An 18,399-nucleotide genomic window follows, 5' to 3' on the forward strand; every position below is an offset into this window, starting at 1 on the left:
AAATAATTCTATTTGGTATTTTATGAGCGCTATAATTTACATTAATTCGTCTAAATCATGTCAAGCAATCATGATGAGCTTTGTAAGTTATTGCTTAGATTTATTTCTACTCTACATGTATACCAAGTAGTTACGTATAAATTAGCATTCTCAACAGCATCAGCTTCATTAAAAAGTTTTGTTTAAAAGTGAGGTCCCATGTCCCCTAGTGGAGTAAGGGGGTAGATGCATTATACATCTGTTTCACTGATCGATTTTCTTTATGGACAAGTAGGTGATCAGCCTTCTGTGTCCTGCCAGACCGAGACATTTTTTTTCTTCGTCTCCATCAGGAATCGAACCCAGGACCCCTCGGTGTTATGCTCACGCGTCAACCACTGTACCAAAGTAGTGGTCAATATTTAAAAACTTAATAATAATTCGTTCCAATGAAGACAATTTTTTAGATGAATGGTGACTCCATGGCTCTGATTGTTTGACGACAGATAAATAAAATAGTAAATGGATGGATTCTTGCATTTTATAAAATATTGTTTAGGCGTGCAGATCTTTTATTTTTTTTAAATAATAAAAAGATGGGGGTGAGGAATGGAGTGGAATATCAAAGGCCGCGTAAGTTAAAGAATTTATTTTATTTGATATTATTTTTAAAGCAATAGAATTGCTATTTGAATACAATAATATGTAGTACTTAGAATCCATTGAAGTTAAGATTCGCTGAAATAATGTTAGAAGTTATGTTATATATGTTATGTGGGTGATTATACAAAAATGGGGTAACTTTTAAGGATATTTTGTTTACTATATTTTTTATATCAGATTATTACAAATTAGGGTGTATGTGATAGCTAATCTAATGAATATATTGTTCCAAATCGGGCCAGCCACTTTTTTAAGTAGATTGTGAGATATTTTAAATTTTCTGGATTTGGCCTCCAGGGGACTGACAAGGCTAACATAGTACTGATAAAAAACACAATTTTGTAATATTCTTAAAGAAATTCAATGAAAATTACTACAAATCTCTCAGTTTTAGTAATGGCACATGTCTTTTAAGTATTAAAATCACTTAGTTACATTTAAAAATGATAATTGATAATATATTGTGATACTGGGAAAAAACAATGTCTCAATTTTCAAAACAGCCTTCTGACATTTAACGCAACGTGAATATTCTTACTCTCTTACTTAACTTACTACTTTGACTTAGTTTTACTTAATATTTCAAGTAATTCACAAACAATAGAAACAAAAAAAACGGCCAAGTGCGAGTTGGACTCCTAACAAACCTATTTTTTATTATGTTTGTAACTTAAAATTTATACTTTTAGCAATTTTTCCTTTATCTGTGTTATAAGACGTTGCTTTTTACCATATTTTAAGACTGTATACACGGCAAGCATCCTGTGTATTTTTTTATTCCCTTGCGAATATTTAAATTTGCGGAAATTTGCAGTATTAACGGATGTAGGTATCTTTTAATTGCGTTGCGTTATAAGTTTAATTTTTTTACAGCCCCAACTCCCAAGGGTTCTTAATGTTGAGTATTCAATATAAATTTCAAATTGATACCTCCACGCGCTTCAAAAAAAACGTCTTAACAGACAAACGGACAACAAAGTGATCCTATAAGGGTTCTGTTTTTTTCCTTTTGAGGTTCGGAGCCCTAAAAAATCTAACATTATTTATGTTAAAAGTAATAATTTTCATAAAATGGTTCATGGTTTTTAACCAAAGGCTTGAATGAAAGTCTCATCTGAGTTTTCATAAGAGCCTTTTGACATTTTTATAATGTTATTAAAATAATTAACTTTTATGTTATTTTGAGGTAATTTTACTTCACAATATTATACGTTTACGTATTTATCTAATAAATACATATAACAAGCTATGCCCTGAAAGCATCAAAATCAATAATTAAAATAAAATAAGATCTTTTAAATGAGATTATTAGTAGTTTGTTTCAATAGCTCTTTTCTTTGCTACTCTTTTTTAAATGTTTCTTCCCTAGTCAAATTCGGTTTCTTTTAGTGTGGCGCATGATGTTTTAAACTGAAATATCAAATAGAAATGCTTATACCAATAGCAATCAAGATAAAAGTTCTCAAAAACGATAGAATCATCAGTACTATGGGGTCGTGTCAGTCCACTGGCGCGATATCTGACATAGGACTGATGCCAGCGGATTGATAAAAAGGGACTTAATATGAGATTATAATCACAAATTATGTTTTTTTTGCCTTATTTCTTATATCAACAAACTATATTTTTACAAATCATACTTAACCATGTATGAATGAAAATAAAAATCAGTTTAACAATAAAATAACGACTCACCATAGGACTGAAATGTTGACTGGCGCAGCACGAATTTAGAGGACAAACACAACCCTAGCGCTGGTACAGTTATGACGGCCATCAAAATATGGGATGCACAAGTAACTTCATTACCAACATTAATATTTAGACAGGGATTTGACCTCGACTTGGTGATATTTAGCGAGAATTTCAAATTTAAAAAACACACAACGGACTGACCAATAAAAACGATGACAAAGTTTATTTTTATTTTTTAAATAAAATGTTAAACATTTCGTTATGAAAGTTATACTATATAATACTATGTATATCAAAGATTGTCCTGAGTTAGTAAGTTTTCTCTAATCAATGATAATGTTTATAAAATAGTCACTTGATTGTTGGTTTTCGGAGTTGTGACATGCCAAAGTACTGATTATTTAAGTATTAATTTTGTTTTTTTATCAATTTGTATTTTAAATAAAGAAGTGAAAGTGAGTGACCAAATAAAGGACGGTTTATTGTTTTAAAATAGATTGTTATTTGATTAAAATATAATAAGACTTTGTATAAATTGGCTGGTGACATTGAGTTACCCCATTTTTGTATAATGACCCATGTAAGACAAAATTAATATCGAGAAAATATAATATCAATACAAGGAGAACACTCGAAATAAGTGAAGTGAAAAATGTTTTATGTAAAGTGAAAGTCGAACGTAGATACACGAACGTATAACGATTTTCTAATATTAACAGTTTTACCTTTCCATATTAAGCCGGCTACTCACGTATCTGCCGTAGGGGCAATATTGGGACAATCTCGGTTGCGCGGCGGACGGACCAATTTCAGTTGTTCTCTAAATTGCCCCTACTTTCCTATACTTTTTTACTTTACAATAATTAAGGGTGCAATTCCAATATTGCCCCTGCTGCAGGTACGTGAGTAGCCGCTTTTATGCAGATTTTTTTTTCAGCGGGTTTCGGTGTGCGACACATACAAACATTCTTTTTATTCTTAGGTATGCTTTTGGCATATTGTATGAGGGTTAATATGAGTATAGCCATCGTAGATATGACGAATTCGGATAATGATTTGGTAAGTAGTAAAAAAAAATATCTAAGTTCTCTTAGAAATTATGGATTTTAACGGATTTTAAACGCGATTTATTAATTATATTATGTATTATCTTTGACGTTATGATTGGATAAATCTATACATAGGACCAAATATATTTTATGAAAGTTAAAACTGTATCTTATAAGTTATCTCACACAGGTTCTAACTCATACAAACTCAAACATATTATATTTATTCAATTAGACATCTTCATAACAGTTTTAACATTTGCCACCGATTTTATTTTAATCTAAATTAATCTTTTAATAATAATAATTAATCTAAATTATATCGCTCTAGTTTATAATAACTAAAATATAATATAAAAACTAACTACATTTCTAAGTACGCATCGGAGGTGTAAGCAATATTATGAGTATTTCTAGGAATTTTATTTCATTTGTGTGAGATGAAGAAAATACAATAATAAACTTTATTGTGTTGAATATGTATGTTGTTGTATGACATTCAAATGCTTTATAAATAAAAATTAAAAAAAAAAAATTTATTTCGGAACAACGAAAGTCATGGATTCGAATCCCGCCTCGTGATTTAATAATAAAATAATTTATAACTTTATTTTGTTGTAGTACTTCGATTGGACCTACGGTACGCAATCTATTATTCTGTCATCTTTTTATTGGGGCTACGTGGTATTTCAAATCCCGAGCGGGGTTTTGGCGGGTAAAATTGGAGGGAAAATTTTGATAATCGTCGTCGTGTCCACTAATGCTATATTGTCTTTAATGCTGCCAATAGCTGGGAAATTAGTAAGTTTTAATTTTAATATTAAGAATTATAAATAATAGAGTAAGAGTTTTAAAATATGTTGTATTTGCAACTAATGTTTTAGCTTTATAACAATTAAGGTCGTAAACATGCACATCATAAAAAAATGATTAGTATTTTTTTTTAAGTTTGAGACTTCCAAAACGCCATTATCTATTTTTCCATTATCAAATTCACTTAATATAATATGCATCTGAAAGCCTACAATCAGTTAAATCACGACAATTTACTAGCAATTAGGGATGCGCCGAATACCGAATACATATTCGGCATATTCGGCATCTTTTTCACTATTCGTATTCGGCCGAATTATTCGGTTTAGGTGCCGAATATATTCGGTATGAGTATTTCTACTTTCTTGGCTATAGAACTAAATAAATAACTTCATATTATGAATGATTTATGTCATACTATACACAAGTCAAAGAAATCCTATGAAGAATGTTTGATCCTAAGGTATACAGGGTGTAATCGTTAAGTGTGCACAGGCAATTATTCCGTAACTATAACAGATATCAAAAAACCTTAAACTGATATTGAAAGTACTATACCTAATGAGTAAAATGACAATAATAATTTTTTAAAAATAAAACGAGAAATATCCAAAAATGTTACATGAAACGCTCCCATACATTGTCCCATACAATGTTCGAGACGACATCCTCGATTTGGAATACCATTGTATTCCACATCGAGCTCTATTTACAGTCTCTAAATGAACTTTCATTAAAATTTGCGAAATAATTATAGCACAAAATCAAATAACAAAGCAAAACCTTTCATATTAAATGTTTGAAATAGTCATATTTCATACTAAATGTATGGGAGCGTTTCATGTAACATTTTTGGATATTTCTCGTTTTATTTTTAAAAAGTTATTATTGTCATTTTACTCATTAGGTATAGTACTTTCAATATGAGTTAAAAGTTTTTTTGATATCTGTAATAGTTATGGAATAATCGCCTGTGCACACTTAACGATTACACCCTGTATAAAATAAAACGATCATTACATTTCAAACCAACGTTTATTTTGTAAATTTACATCAACATAATTTAATCATGTTTATTATTAGAACTTAGTCAGTATTTAATATTTATACTGACTAAGTCCATCTATGCAATGTCATCTAAGACCATCCTGAAGTCTGAAGACAATGCTTTTAGTCCCAATAGAAAATGACATTACGTCAGCTCATATTGCAAACACTAACTTAAAGTAAAAATATAAAATTTTTAAACAATTTAAAAATTTTAATATTTTGTGCGAAGTTTCAACACAACTGAGATGGCACGGAGTGCGCGGGCGATATACGCGGGTGGCGGGCGGTGAGGTAAGGCTCGCTCGCCACCGAGCCGGCAGCTACTTGCGACCCGTTAGAACCGGTTTACGCATCAAAATACGTCAAAACATTGAACCGAATAATTCGGCCGAATATTCGGTTCGGTAAGGTTCTAACCGAATAGTATTCGGTATTCGGTTATTCGGTGAAACCACTATTCGGCGCATCTCTACTAGCAATGTAAATACTTCTTTTGGCGCGATGGAGAAAAATGATGAGAGTGAATTTTTACGATGCGCGCGCACACCGACACTTAAATTTAACAGCATGAAGTTAGTTCTAGGTGGTATGAAAATTGAAAACTATGTTCAAGTTGTATATTCTAGTATTTGTTCCATACGCCAAAGAAGTATAACTTCTAACGCGTGTACATAAGTACACACACTCTTTTTTATTTCTTTCCATCTCAATTTTATTAGTCAAATCCTAACATTATGTATAAGATTGAACAAATAATAAGACCTACTTTTAATTAACTTTCTTTCAGGGAGATTGGAAGCTAGTATGCTTATGTCGAGTCTTGCAAGGTCTGTTCCAAGCTCCCCTTTTTCCTTCCATGCATCAGCTTCTCAGCCAATGGGTGCCGTTAGAAGAGAAGGGAACATTATGCACGCTTGTGTATGCAGGTATGAGATATTTTATTACAAAGTATAGGTACAAGTGATAACTGCGTTAAAAACATCCGACTTCAAACTTGCACTTGCAACATTTACAAATACAGACAAAAATGCTCATAAAATAAAAACTACTGGGCCTATCCGAATAAAATTTTTACGGGACCAATTCGACACCATCCCGCATCGAACAAAAAAAGAATCACGTAAATCGGTTCAGAAACCTCGGAGAAATCGATGTACATACATAAAAAAAAACATGCCGGCCGTATTGATAACCTCCTCCTTTTTTTGTAGTCGGTTAAAAATGACGTCGTCTGTCTATTCGCAAACTCAAAATTAGTGCATCAATTTTTTTTCCAGCAGTTGTTAGCGTGGTTATCTATGTAGGTTTTAGTATATAATTTGAAACTAAGTCAGTAAAATGTAATATCGTCATACCTACCTACACATAAACACGGCATAAATCATGTTTTTTTCATTTTCTCTTTGTCTGTATGAGTTCTAATCCCTACTAATATTATAAATGCGAAAGTAACTCTGTCTGTCTGTCTGTTACTCAATCACGCCTAAACTACTGAACTAATTTTCATTAAATTTGGTATGGAGATATTTTGATACCCGAGAAAGGACATAGGCTACTATTTACTCCGGGACATAGGATAGGTTTTATCCTGGAAATCCCACGGGAACGGGAACTATGCGGGTTTTTCTTTGACTGCGCGGGCGAAGTCGTGGGTGGAAAGCTAGTATTTCATATACATAGCTAATTTCATACAAACGTTTAGTAAGCAAAATAAATATTATCTACTGTATTATAGAAACGAAATACAAGAGTGTTCAAACCGAATTGCTTTGTTCCAACCAGCACCTCTGTTTCGACAATTCGTGTTGTTGAAAATGTAAAATGGAGAATGGATATTGAATTTTCAATTGAAATGTTTACATTGGGTACTGCAGAAAATACTTTGAATTCCTTACAATGTTTGTACGTTTATTCTACAACATTGTATCAACTGTGATTGTATACTATACTAGTGTTCCGCCCCGGCTTCGCCCGTGGTACATGTTTACGTTTTCTCTACATAAGATCCATCCTCGTACTTCAAGAAATATAATAAAAAAAGAATTAACGAAATCGGTTAAGACCGTGTACGCGGTCCGTGCGCTGTTTGGCTCAAATATGTGATTTTTCAAACCAGATTGTCCATCAACCACTTATCTTACAAACATATGAATTACTAATAATTTTAGGAAATTTTATTGTCTATATAGTTAGTTAAGAGTTTTTTTCAATTAATACAGTATTTGTGAATACCATCAAGATAACTGAGCCGATGATTACTTGATTTCGCTTTTAGTGTCAATTTCGAAGCTAAAAATATCTGAAATCGCTGACAGATCTAACACACAATTTTTTTTAACTAACTGCAAAAATCCTTATTAAAATAGTTAGTTAAAAGATTTTTTTATTTTGGACTCCTAACTTACGAAATTAAAATCCGAACAATGTGAATTTTTTTAGAAATTATAGTCGACAAAATGATTATTTTCACCAAGATATTTGACTTAGTTTAATATAATTTTTACATATTGCAATAAAAGAACGTCTTACTTATAAGATAAAATTTAAAAAATCAACTAAGGTACCTCTATTATTTTTCTACAATTTTTTTTAAAGTACTATAAAACACTGCGCGCGACCCGATTAAAATCAGTCGGCAGCGAGCCTTTCCAGAGAGAGGACATGTTGCTCGGCGCTCTCCTGTGGACTTATGCTGTTCATAGTAAAAGGATAGCGCAAGCCGCGATCTATCGTAATAGATCGCGGAGATTTTGACTTGCGTTAAATTGAATAAGCCCTCTTAAGCCGTTCTCAATTTCAACACATTTTGGGAATCATTTTTATATTATACTAGTTGTCCGCCCCGGCTTCGCCCGTGGTACATATTTCGCAATAAAAAGTAGCCTATGTCCATTCTCGGGTATCAAAATATCTCCATACCAAATTTCATGCAAATTGGTTCAGTAGTTTAGGCGTGATTGAGTAACAGACTTTCGCATTTATAATATTAAGTATGGATAAGATTATATTGTGTTCTTCTCATATTTATGACTAGCGGTGTCCCACGGTTTTACCCGCAGTGCTGCGTTCCTATCGGTCTTTGTGTGATGGTATATAGCTTGTAGCCTTCATCTATAAATAGGCTATCTAACACAGAAAGAATCTTTCAAATCGAACTTTTATTTCCAGAGATTTGCGCGTTCAACCAAATGCAAACTCTTCAGCCTATTATTCGAGTTTTATTAATAAGGAAAAGGGGTGTTATATAATTGTCTTAATCTCTCACGTCTGAAAACTATCTAATATCTCACATAGAAAACATTTAATCCGGTTAACTACCATATAACTAACTGCACAACTCACAAGCATTTATTTCTTAAGAGCCTTTGCTACGATTTACATAGGCACTAGGTAGTACTGCTCGTTATAATGCGTCGGCGCTTCTCCATACAAACATACCCTTTGAAATTCGCCTTCCTTACAAAAAGTATGTCCTCTAAAGATCTCTTTACGTCATTCTTTACGCATTCAAGATGGTTGAATTTTCCATGCACTTTTGAACACGTAAATTGCAGGCGGTCTAAACGATATTCTTCATGAGAATCTCCATAGCCATATCATTTATCAAATTTTGAATTATTAGGTGTGGCACGCGATTTCATTCGCGGTCGAACCCGTGACCATAATCTTGTACTTATTTCTATAACTCATATTATGTTATTCTGATTTATAACATCTATTACAATAAAGTTTCATCCAAATCCGTTCCGTAGTTTTTTCGTGAAAACTTAACAAACATACCTACATCCATCCTCACAAACTTTCACATTTACAATATTGTTAGGATAAAATTGTACTGTCACTGTACTGTCTTATTATTGCAATGAAAATTTTTAAGCGTGTTGAGAGTAAAATTTCAAGGTCGTGTCATGGCAATACCGTCACGTCATGGATTAAGGCTACGATTTTGGTACTTTTAATCTTAGAGGTTTCACTTCTGACACGTTTGCTCGGCACACACGCTCTTTTTTTGTTTATTTTCATTTTGAGACCAGTTTTTATACCGCCATCATTTCTGATACCTGCATCTGCAAACGTATGAAGCAGTACCTAGTTGTTTCCTGAAAATCTAATAAGATTATCCAGAATATTTAGCCAACTAATTCTACGAAGCAATATTCCCATATATAGCAATATGTGAACACCACAGGCGCTAATTGCCGGGAATTTAATGTTCCCGAATGTTCCTTCAATGTGAAATTCTGCTATAAATATAATGTTAATGTCGGCTTCTGAAATAACTATTAACCCTTGGCTTTGCGATGCATTTGCTGTGCAGAATTAATATTATAATCAATTAAACGTAGATAATCAAATTAAACAGTTGTTAATTATTATGATTTATATTTTTCAAAGGAAAAATATAAACAATCACAATTATGAATAAAGATAAAGATGATGTGAGAAGGCAAAAGATTGGTTATCTTACTACTACGTACTAAAACGACTTAATTTATATTAGTTAAATGAAATTAAATGACACAGTTCTTGTCTTCCAAAAATGGAGAACCTAGTGCTACGTCGTGTTTTAATACAAATAAAGTAAATAATATTTATTTAAATAATAAGAGAAGAGCTTAAACTCAGTTCACTAAGAACGGATAGTAAGATTAGGTTAAGTATTTTATTTCTAAAACAGACTGTACTTTAGATTACTGTTGTTTGAACAACTGTAGTGTTAGAGAAATAACTAAATTCCAAGACACAGATTGAGCAGTATGAGACGACGAAGCTTGCATAATAATAGCTAAGTATATTATAACTTCAGTGGATTTTACTTACATAGAAACCGTATGCATTTAATTAAATCTGCACTCTCAGTATAATAATTGTTTTCAAGCTTATTGGATAAAATAAACATAAAAATTAAACTCAAAACATTTATTCATTCAAATAGACTTCTAGAAGCGCTTTTGAATCGTCAAAATACATAATACAATTTACCACCGGTATGGAAAGCTAAAATTGCTATAGAGAAGTGCTGGAAAAAACTCTATACTTGGCCTTTTAATATCATCGAATATACTTAAACTACACCGACTATAAAAATCCAATTATTTTTACGTCAAATTGTTCAAAGATAGTTATTAAGTTCTCCATAAAAGTGTCTCCAAAAATTAAACGCAGTACGTTGGCTAGTTACCAAAGTTGTTTTTCTTTTAATTGTGCATAATATGCACAGAACGTAGAGCACAGTTCTGAGGGTTTGCTCCAGGAAAGACAAGAGACTCTCTTTTTAAAACTATTTTCATTTTCTTCACAGGTAGTACATTAGGAATTTTCACGCAAAACATTGTATCGGGTCTTCTGGCGACAGCATTTGGCTGGCAGTCAATTTTCTACGTGAATGGAGCTCTGGGCATCATCTGGACAATTGGATATGTTATCCTGGGAGCAGCGACCCCGGAACAATCCGGGTTTATTAAGCAAGACGAACTGAAGTACATTCAGGCGTCTTTGGGAAGGACGGAAAAACAAAAGGTAAGGAAATTAGATACATATCATTTATTTTTATTAGAAAACTAGCAGTCCGCCCCGGCTTCGTCCGTGGTACATATTTCGCAATAAATGTTATGTTCTTTCTCAGGGTCTAAAAATTGTCTAGACCAGATTTCATCAAAATCGGTTGAGAGGTTTAAGCGGGAAAGGGTAACAGACAGACAGACATACAGATTTACTTTCGCATTTATAAAATTATTACTGTTAACTTTCAAGAGTAGTTGAAAGAAGACTTATTAATTTAAAATTACAGGAATTATCTTTTGGATGGAGATACTGACATAGTGCTGACTAACTTTGTGACTAGATGGAAAGATCTTAAGGGACTTTGTATGCGCTATTAAATAAGATAAATATTTATTTTGATTATGTACTAATATATATTTTCTAATATCCGTTTATAGAGTCACCCAACTCCCTTCAAGAAGATCATCAAATGCCTACCATTCTGGGCGGCAGTGGCGGCTCACTGTGGCCAGAACTGGGGCTTCATAGCGCTGATGACAGAAATGCCCACCTATATGGCTAAAGTACTGGACGTGAAATTGAGTAAAGTGAGTATTTTATATGGTTTCTATAGAAAGTAAGAGAAAGACAAGAATGAACGGAAGAATAAAAATTATTTAGTGCGTTTAAAAAAAACGAAAAATAAAGGTAATCACTATACGTACATAGTATAAAACAAAGTCGCTTTCTCTGTCCCTATGTCCTTTTGTATGCTTAAATCTTTAAAACTACGCAACGGATTTCGATGTGTTTCATTTTAATAGATAGAGTGATTCAAGAGGAAGGTTTTAGTATATAATTTATTAGGTTTTAAACAAAGTGGGCGAAGCCGCGGGCGGTGAGCTAGTTAACAAATAATTGAAAGGTGCGGCTTTATAGCTAGGTGATTTCAGGCGAATAGTATCAGTAACAAGTATCTATATATTATATAAAACTCAAAGGTGACTGATATAGTGATCTATCAACGCATAGCCCAAACCACTGGACGTATCGGGCTGAAATTTGGCATACAGGTAGATATCATAACGTAGGCGTCCCCTAAGAAAGGATTTTAGAAAATTCATCCCTTAAAGGGGTTAAATAGGGGATGAAACTTATAGCATGAAAATTTATCTTTTCCACGCAAGCGAAGCTGCGGGCAACAGCTAGTTAGTAATAATATTAAGAGTCAAATAACTTGTGAATAAGGAATTAGTTATGGTTAAAGATATAATATTAGTTTAGTACAAGGGTATGAAATATGAGTAATATGAGCGAATTAAGTAAATATTTCATATTAATTCCGTGAAGGAATATAAATAAATCCAATAAACGATCTTGAAGCTGTTTTTATTAGAATTCTAATGAAATTTGAGAACATCCATATATTAAATCTGTCCATATTAAACGTACGAGTGTAATATCTATGTACATATTATATTTTCTTTGGCAAGCCCTACCTAAACCGATAGACGGATTTTGATTTTCATCAAAATGGTGGTAGTGTCATAGGCTTTCATAAATTGCAGTCGGGTTTTTTGATTTCCTAATAATAAAAAGAGCGTGTGTGCCGAGTACACGTGTCAGAAGTGAAACTCCTTTGGCAAGTTTCAAAGATACCAAAATTGTCGGCTTACTCCGTGACGTAACGGTATGGCCATGACCAAGCCATGACGCGACCTTGCAATTATTTTACTCTCAATGCGCTTAAAGAGGTTAAATTACTTCAATAATAATATGCTATTTTGTTGCAGAATGGAATGCTATCAGCTCTCCCCTATTTATCTATGTATGTGCTGAGTTTTCCCATGGGCATGATGACTGATGTGATCATCAGACGTGGATGGCTCAATGTTACTAACACAAGAAAACTGTTTAATAGTATAGGTAAATATATCATGGAATGAATATAAAATACTAGGTTTCCGCCCGCGGCTTCGCCCTCGCAGTCAAAGAAAGACCCGCATAGTTCCCGTTCAACACCAAATTTCATGAAAATTGGTTCAGTAGTTTAGGCGTGATTGAGTAACAGACAGACAGACAGAGTTACTTTCATATTTATAATATTAGTATAGATATTAGATAGTATAGATGTAGATAGGCATTTATTTAAATAGTATGTTCATTAACAGTCTCTACATCAATGATTCCATTATCGACGAAGGAAAATATCTACACGAAGAAGGAACACCTAACCAAAACTTCATCAACATAAAATTATATGAATCCGCAATTATAATCCATACTCATATTATAAATGCGAAAGTAACTCTGTCTGTCTGTCTGTTACTCAATCACGCCTATACTACTGAACCAATTTTCATGAAATTTGGTATGGAGATATTTTGATACCCGAGAAAGGACATAGGCTACTTTTTATCCCGGGAAAATGACGCAATCCCGGAAATCCCACGGGATCGGAACTATGCGGGTTTTTCTTTGACAGCTAGTCTACTATATTTCCGCATGCGGATTCACCCGCGTCATCCACGTGGACAATATTATATAAAAATAATATCGCCACGCAAAAATATTTGCAAATATTCATATCAGTGTTTCTTACCTTAAAATAATAAATGTCAAGATTAATTTAGTTGATAAAACGAGGGTATTCTCTCCTAATATTCGTAATGTAACACTACAAAGGTCTGTTTTAGTTAGCATTTGGCCTATACTCGAGACAAAAACTGTTATATGTCAAACTATTATATTATGTCCAATTTACGTTCTGTGTGTGCCAAATTTCGTGAAAATCAGTTAAGCAGTTTTGCGTGAAGGAGTAACAAACAGACAAACTTTCGCATTCAATATAATAATATGATGCATAATTCCAGGATTATGGGGACCAGCAATAGCTCTTATAGGCTTATCCTATATGCCAGAGGGCAATATGTTAGTAGCAGTAATAATGCTAACTATAACCGTCGGTGTCAACGCAGGGCACTATACAGGATACACAGTAAGATAACATTAAAAAAAGAAAAAAAATGTGTGCGTGTACTAGTGTACCTACACATGTAAGAAGAGAAACTTCTTTATGACCTTATTTTTCAAAAAATAATTTACTACGTACAACTTTACAGAAATACGTCGAATCACGCGTGGTAGGGATAGTAAAAAGATGGCGCGTAACGGAAAAATGTCACGCGTAAGGAAAAAATGTTTCACTAAATTTTTTTCCAACCCCGATAAAGAAGTTTCACTTCAGATTTCAATAGATAATTTAAGACTTACTTTTACATGGAAGTACATACAAAAATACCAATTAATATTAAAAGGTATAATTGGTCTATAAATCTAATAATGAAAACAGAAGTTACATCACTATTTTAAGCTATTGCATAGCTTGTATCGCAGGCCTTGAGCGTGGGGACCGAATCCAGAAATTGCGTAACGAAAAACCTCACGCTCTCCACTCAACGGACGGAGGTGTGGCTTGAAGGCATGCTATGCAATAGCTTTACCGCGGCAGTCCCCGAGTGCCAAACGTATTTTTTTGTTTGTTTTATTTGCCAACACTTATATTAGTATAAAAATTTCTAGAAAGATAATAATATGTCTCTATAAAATACATGAGTTAGAGTACCACAAGGATCACATCTTGGTCCACAATTTTATTTCATCTTTATAAATGACATATTCAATTTTTCTTCTTTCAGCTGGTCTTAATAGATATGGCACCAAACTTTAGTGCCTCTCTGATGGGAATTTCAAACTGCTTCGCAAACATCGTGTCGCTTATCTCACCCTTGATATGGGGTGTTATAATTGAAGATGAGGTTAGTCAATCATAATTTAATTCGTCTAATTTACTATTTACATCCTTTACTTTACTTTATTTACATTTGTTCTTGATCTCCTATAATTAAGTAAAAGAAGTGCAACATGTATCAAACCTTTGTTACACTTACTGATCAGGCATGCTAACCTGAAAGACCCAATCTACGCTTACCATCAGGTGAGATGGCGGTCAAATGCCTGAGCAGTGTGTTTAAAAAAATATTATTAGTTGTATTTTCAGTTAATTAGCTGCATTATTTTATAGTTACAATCTGTCAAGTTCCACGATATAGAAGGCGAGCTTAGTATCTTGCCCCAAATTAACTGTTATAACTAGCTTCGTAGCTTAATGTATCAACGAGATCTGTGTATGCTTAATCTATTAATAAATATATTTTAACATTTACATTTGATTAAGCATGAAAAGTATCGTCTCAAATAATACACTTTTCAGTATTTATTTATTTACTAGCTGTGCCGCGCAGTTTCACCCGCGTGACTCCACTCCTGTTGGTCTAAGCGTGTTAATATATAGCCTATAATACTCGTGGATAATGTAGCTTTCGAATGGTGAGAGAATTTTTAAAATCGGTCCAGTAGTTTATGAACCTATTCATTACAATCAAACAAACAAACAAAGTTTTCCTATTTATAATATTAGTGTAGATTTACAGTAATTATAATATTATAGAGTTCTAGTTAATACTGAACTGTTTTCTTTACATTTGTATCAATTCTCCGAACCCATCGGCTACTTCAAAATAATTACTGTAGTTATATCGTCGTCAATCAAAATGTATTCAAAAGGTATTTGGTTTCTGATAGAAATGTATTGAACCGTTCCGGGTCTGGTTGCTGGTCTATTGATGAGGGCTTATTTACAGCTGTCCTTTAGAATATATTAGTATTGAAATCGTTATTGATTTAAATTGTTTTATTTATTAAAAGCTAGTTTTATTCTTGGTTTGAATTTACTAAATTTGATACACCTTGACTATGTTTGAATTAAACATTATTGAAGTGAAACTTAAAATTTAGTGTAACATTTTTTTCGTTACGCGTGACATTTTTAACGTTACGCGCCATCTTTTTCGTATCCCTACCACGCGTGATTCGACGTATTTCTGTAAAGTTGCATAAAGTAAATTATTTTTTTAATAATAAGGTCATAAAGAAGTTTCACTTCTTACGTGTGTATCTACACTATTACACGCACACATTTTTAATTATTTTTCATAGTAGTTAATTAGTTAGCCATAGAATTAAAATAATTGACCTCAAAAAGTTATCTAGTGGCGAGAATGAGAATATGTTATAAAAAGGTGTGGCAACAAAATCTACTACTGCAAATTTTTCATAACTTTCAATGAAACACGTGTTTAAACAACAATATGTCAATTATTATTAATGAATTTATACCAAAACATTTTATTATGTACATTCATTAAAAGCTATTTAGAAGTTTTAACAAATATTTTATCTATTTGTATAAATATGTCTGATATAACGTTGTAAGGATATCGAATATCAAACGAGGAAAGGCGGGGCTTCAAGGATAAGAAAAATACTTTAGGAATTGAAGTTTTCTAGGTTAAGGTAAAATTAAGGTTACAGGAAATATTCAGCATTATTGAATTACATCAATAGACACCGAAGATAATTTTTTAATCTCAAGTTAACGTAACGATTCTGTTATCTGTTAAAATCTCTAAATTTGCATAAGAATTCTGTTTAATAACATTACAAGAACTTATATTACCTATATTGACCTCTTTTTTACAGTATAAGTATTCTTGGTATTGACTTATCGACATCAAATGTGATATAAATATAAATGACGTCACTACACACACCGGGTGCTCAAAATATGTAGATAGGTACATATTTGAAATTAAAATTTATTAAATGATTTATTTTTGTATTTAGTTTCGAAAATTATCTTAACTTGAATTCAACATAATACATAATCTTGAATATATAATCATTGAATTGAGGGATGAAATTACAGGAGGGAATTTTTCGACACGTTCACACATATTTTCCTTCAATTCGTGGAAGGCAATTCTTACCAGTATAGCAACCCTCTTCCAGAGTATTTTTATAAGATTATATTATCGTCTGTATTAATCAGCCTGTCAATCCAGCTCCCTGTTCGCATGCTAACTCTACTGTAAAAAATAGTTAATCCTTGACTTTGAATGTGAATATATTTGACAATAAATCAGACTTTAGCAAATAAAAAGGGGATTATATATGGGATTATATTAATTCTGTACACGTCAAAATAAACTGTAAAGAAAGCTGCGGCCAGAAAGCTGCTCTATAAAATTTTTTACAATAATCTTCCAATTCATCCTAGAATTAATAATAATTTTCTTATATCCTTTTGTAACACGCTGTATAACAGAATAACAAAACTTTGACAATCACAAGTGTTTGTGGGGGTCGTCTTATGATACGATAAGATTTATATAATAAATGTTATTCGCAATAGATAACGTATGACGCCTCACGTGACGTATATTCGGGAAGTAGGGATATAAGATATTAGTATATTAGCAAATAAAAATAGCACAAGGGCCGCCAGACCTCACCTATTTTCTGACGGATGAAATGTGGACAATTGGGTAGTGTTAGTTTGTGCTACCATCGAACGCCTACCCGCTAGCTTGGTCAATGGGCCAATTTCTAGTTATCAGGTGATCAAGGTTAAGTACTTCACGTATTTTCTCATGACAACTTTTCAAATAGGTTTTATAATATACAGATAAAATAAGAAGTCAGCACTGCCAGACACTTCCCGTCGCCCATCAGACGCCTGAAAGCTCTCAAAAAATTAAAAAGTCATCGAAATAAATGAAATTCCATCAACGTCGAAGTAATACATATTGTGTGATGATTCAGTCGTGAGCAAAAAGAGAGAACTTAAGTAACTTGTGGCTAATTGGCCACATTTTGATGTACCACTCCCGAAGCAGTAACAAAGAATCTATATATTATTAATATCACATTGTACCTAATACTGTGATAATATCATCATCGTGCAATAATAATTGTCATTAACATTTACTTTTATATTGTCATAATTTTTACTTCACTACTAAAACGAACTTTTGCATTATAAGATTGTCATACCAATACCTTCGCAGTTCCATTATTTTATCGATATTTGACCTTTACAGACTGATCCCGCAGAATGGAGGAAATGTTTCTTCCTTTCATCTGGCATTTATTTCTTGACGAACTTGTGTTTTGTGCTGTTCGCGACATCGGTTACTCAATCTTGGAATGAACCAGAGAACAATGAAAAAAGTGGTAAGTTTTAAAAGTTAATCTTTAATAATGGAAAGGGGGGTAGATTTTTGTTTGTAACGATATAACATACAAACTACTGTATTGATTTTACAAATAAATTTACCATTAGGGACGAGAAAAATCACGTCACTCGTGCTTTCCTCAGCCGAGCCACGTACACACTGACTGACAGAGCTGCTTTGCGAGGCTGCTCGCTCTGTGTAAACCCCCCTTTAATTATTAACAATTGATAATAGTTTTTTGCACTCAGTAACTTATAGCTATATTATTACTGAAAATTAGGCTATGTAAATGGAAAAATTATGTAATTTAATTTTATTACATAGATAGTAGGTACCTATTTTGAATAGGAAATTTGAATTTAATAATCATTAATTAATGTTAAATTATTTGATAGTATTGTCACAGAGAATATCAAATTGTTTTTTTGTTACAGATAATAAAACGGCCCGCAATGACTGATAACGCTACTACCAAAGAACTAATTTGTACCTGATTTATTAAAACATATTTATTTTAGTTTAATTGTTTC

General features: G+C 32.6%; 1 protein-coding gene across 1 annotated transcript; it reads left to right on the plus strand.

The window, feature by feature from the left end:
- Nucleotides 1-575: 575 nt before the first annotated feature.
- On the plus strand, nucleotides 576-18,387 carry LOC123696199 (putative inorganic phosphate cotransporter). The gene is made up of 11 exons (XM_045642260.1): nucleotides 576-612; nucleotides 3,275-3,396; nucleotides 4,008-4,187; nucleotides 6,037-6,175; nucleotides 10,552-10,769; nucleotides 11,192-11,341; nucleotides 12,527-12,659; nucleotides 13,607-13,731; nucleotides 14,432-14,551; nucleotides 17,735-17,867; nucleotides 18,304-18,387. The coding sequence occupies exons 1-11, from the start codon at nucleotides 576-578 to the stop codon at nucleotides 18,327-18,329; spliced, it is 1,383 nt and encodes a 460-aa protein (XP_045498216.1). The 3' UTR covers nucleotides 18,330-18,387.
- Nucleotides 18,388-18,399: the final 12 nt, after the last annotated feature.

This window comes from Colias croceus, chromosome 12 (assembly GCF_905220415.1).
Source record: "Colias croceus chromosome 12, ilColCroc2.1".
NCBI classification, from domain to species: domain Eukaryota; kingdom Metazoa; phylum Arthropoda; class Insecta; order Lepidoptera; family Pieridae; genus Colias; species Colias croceus.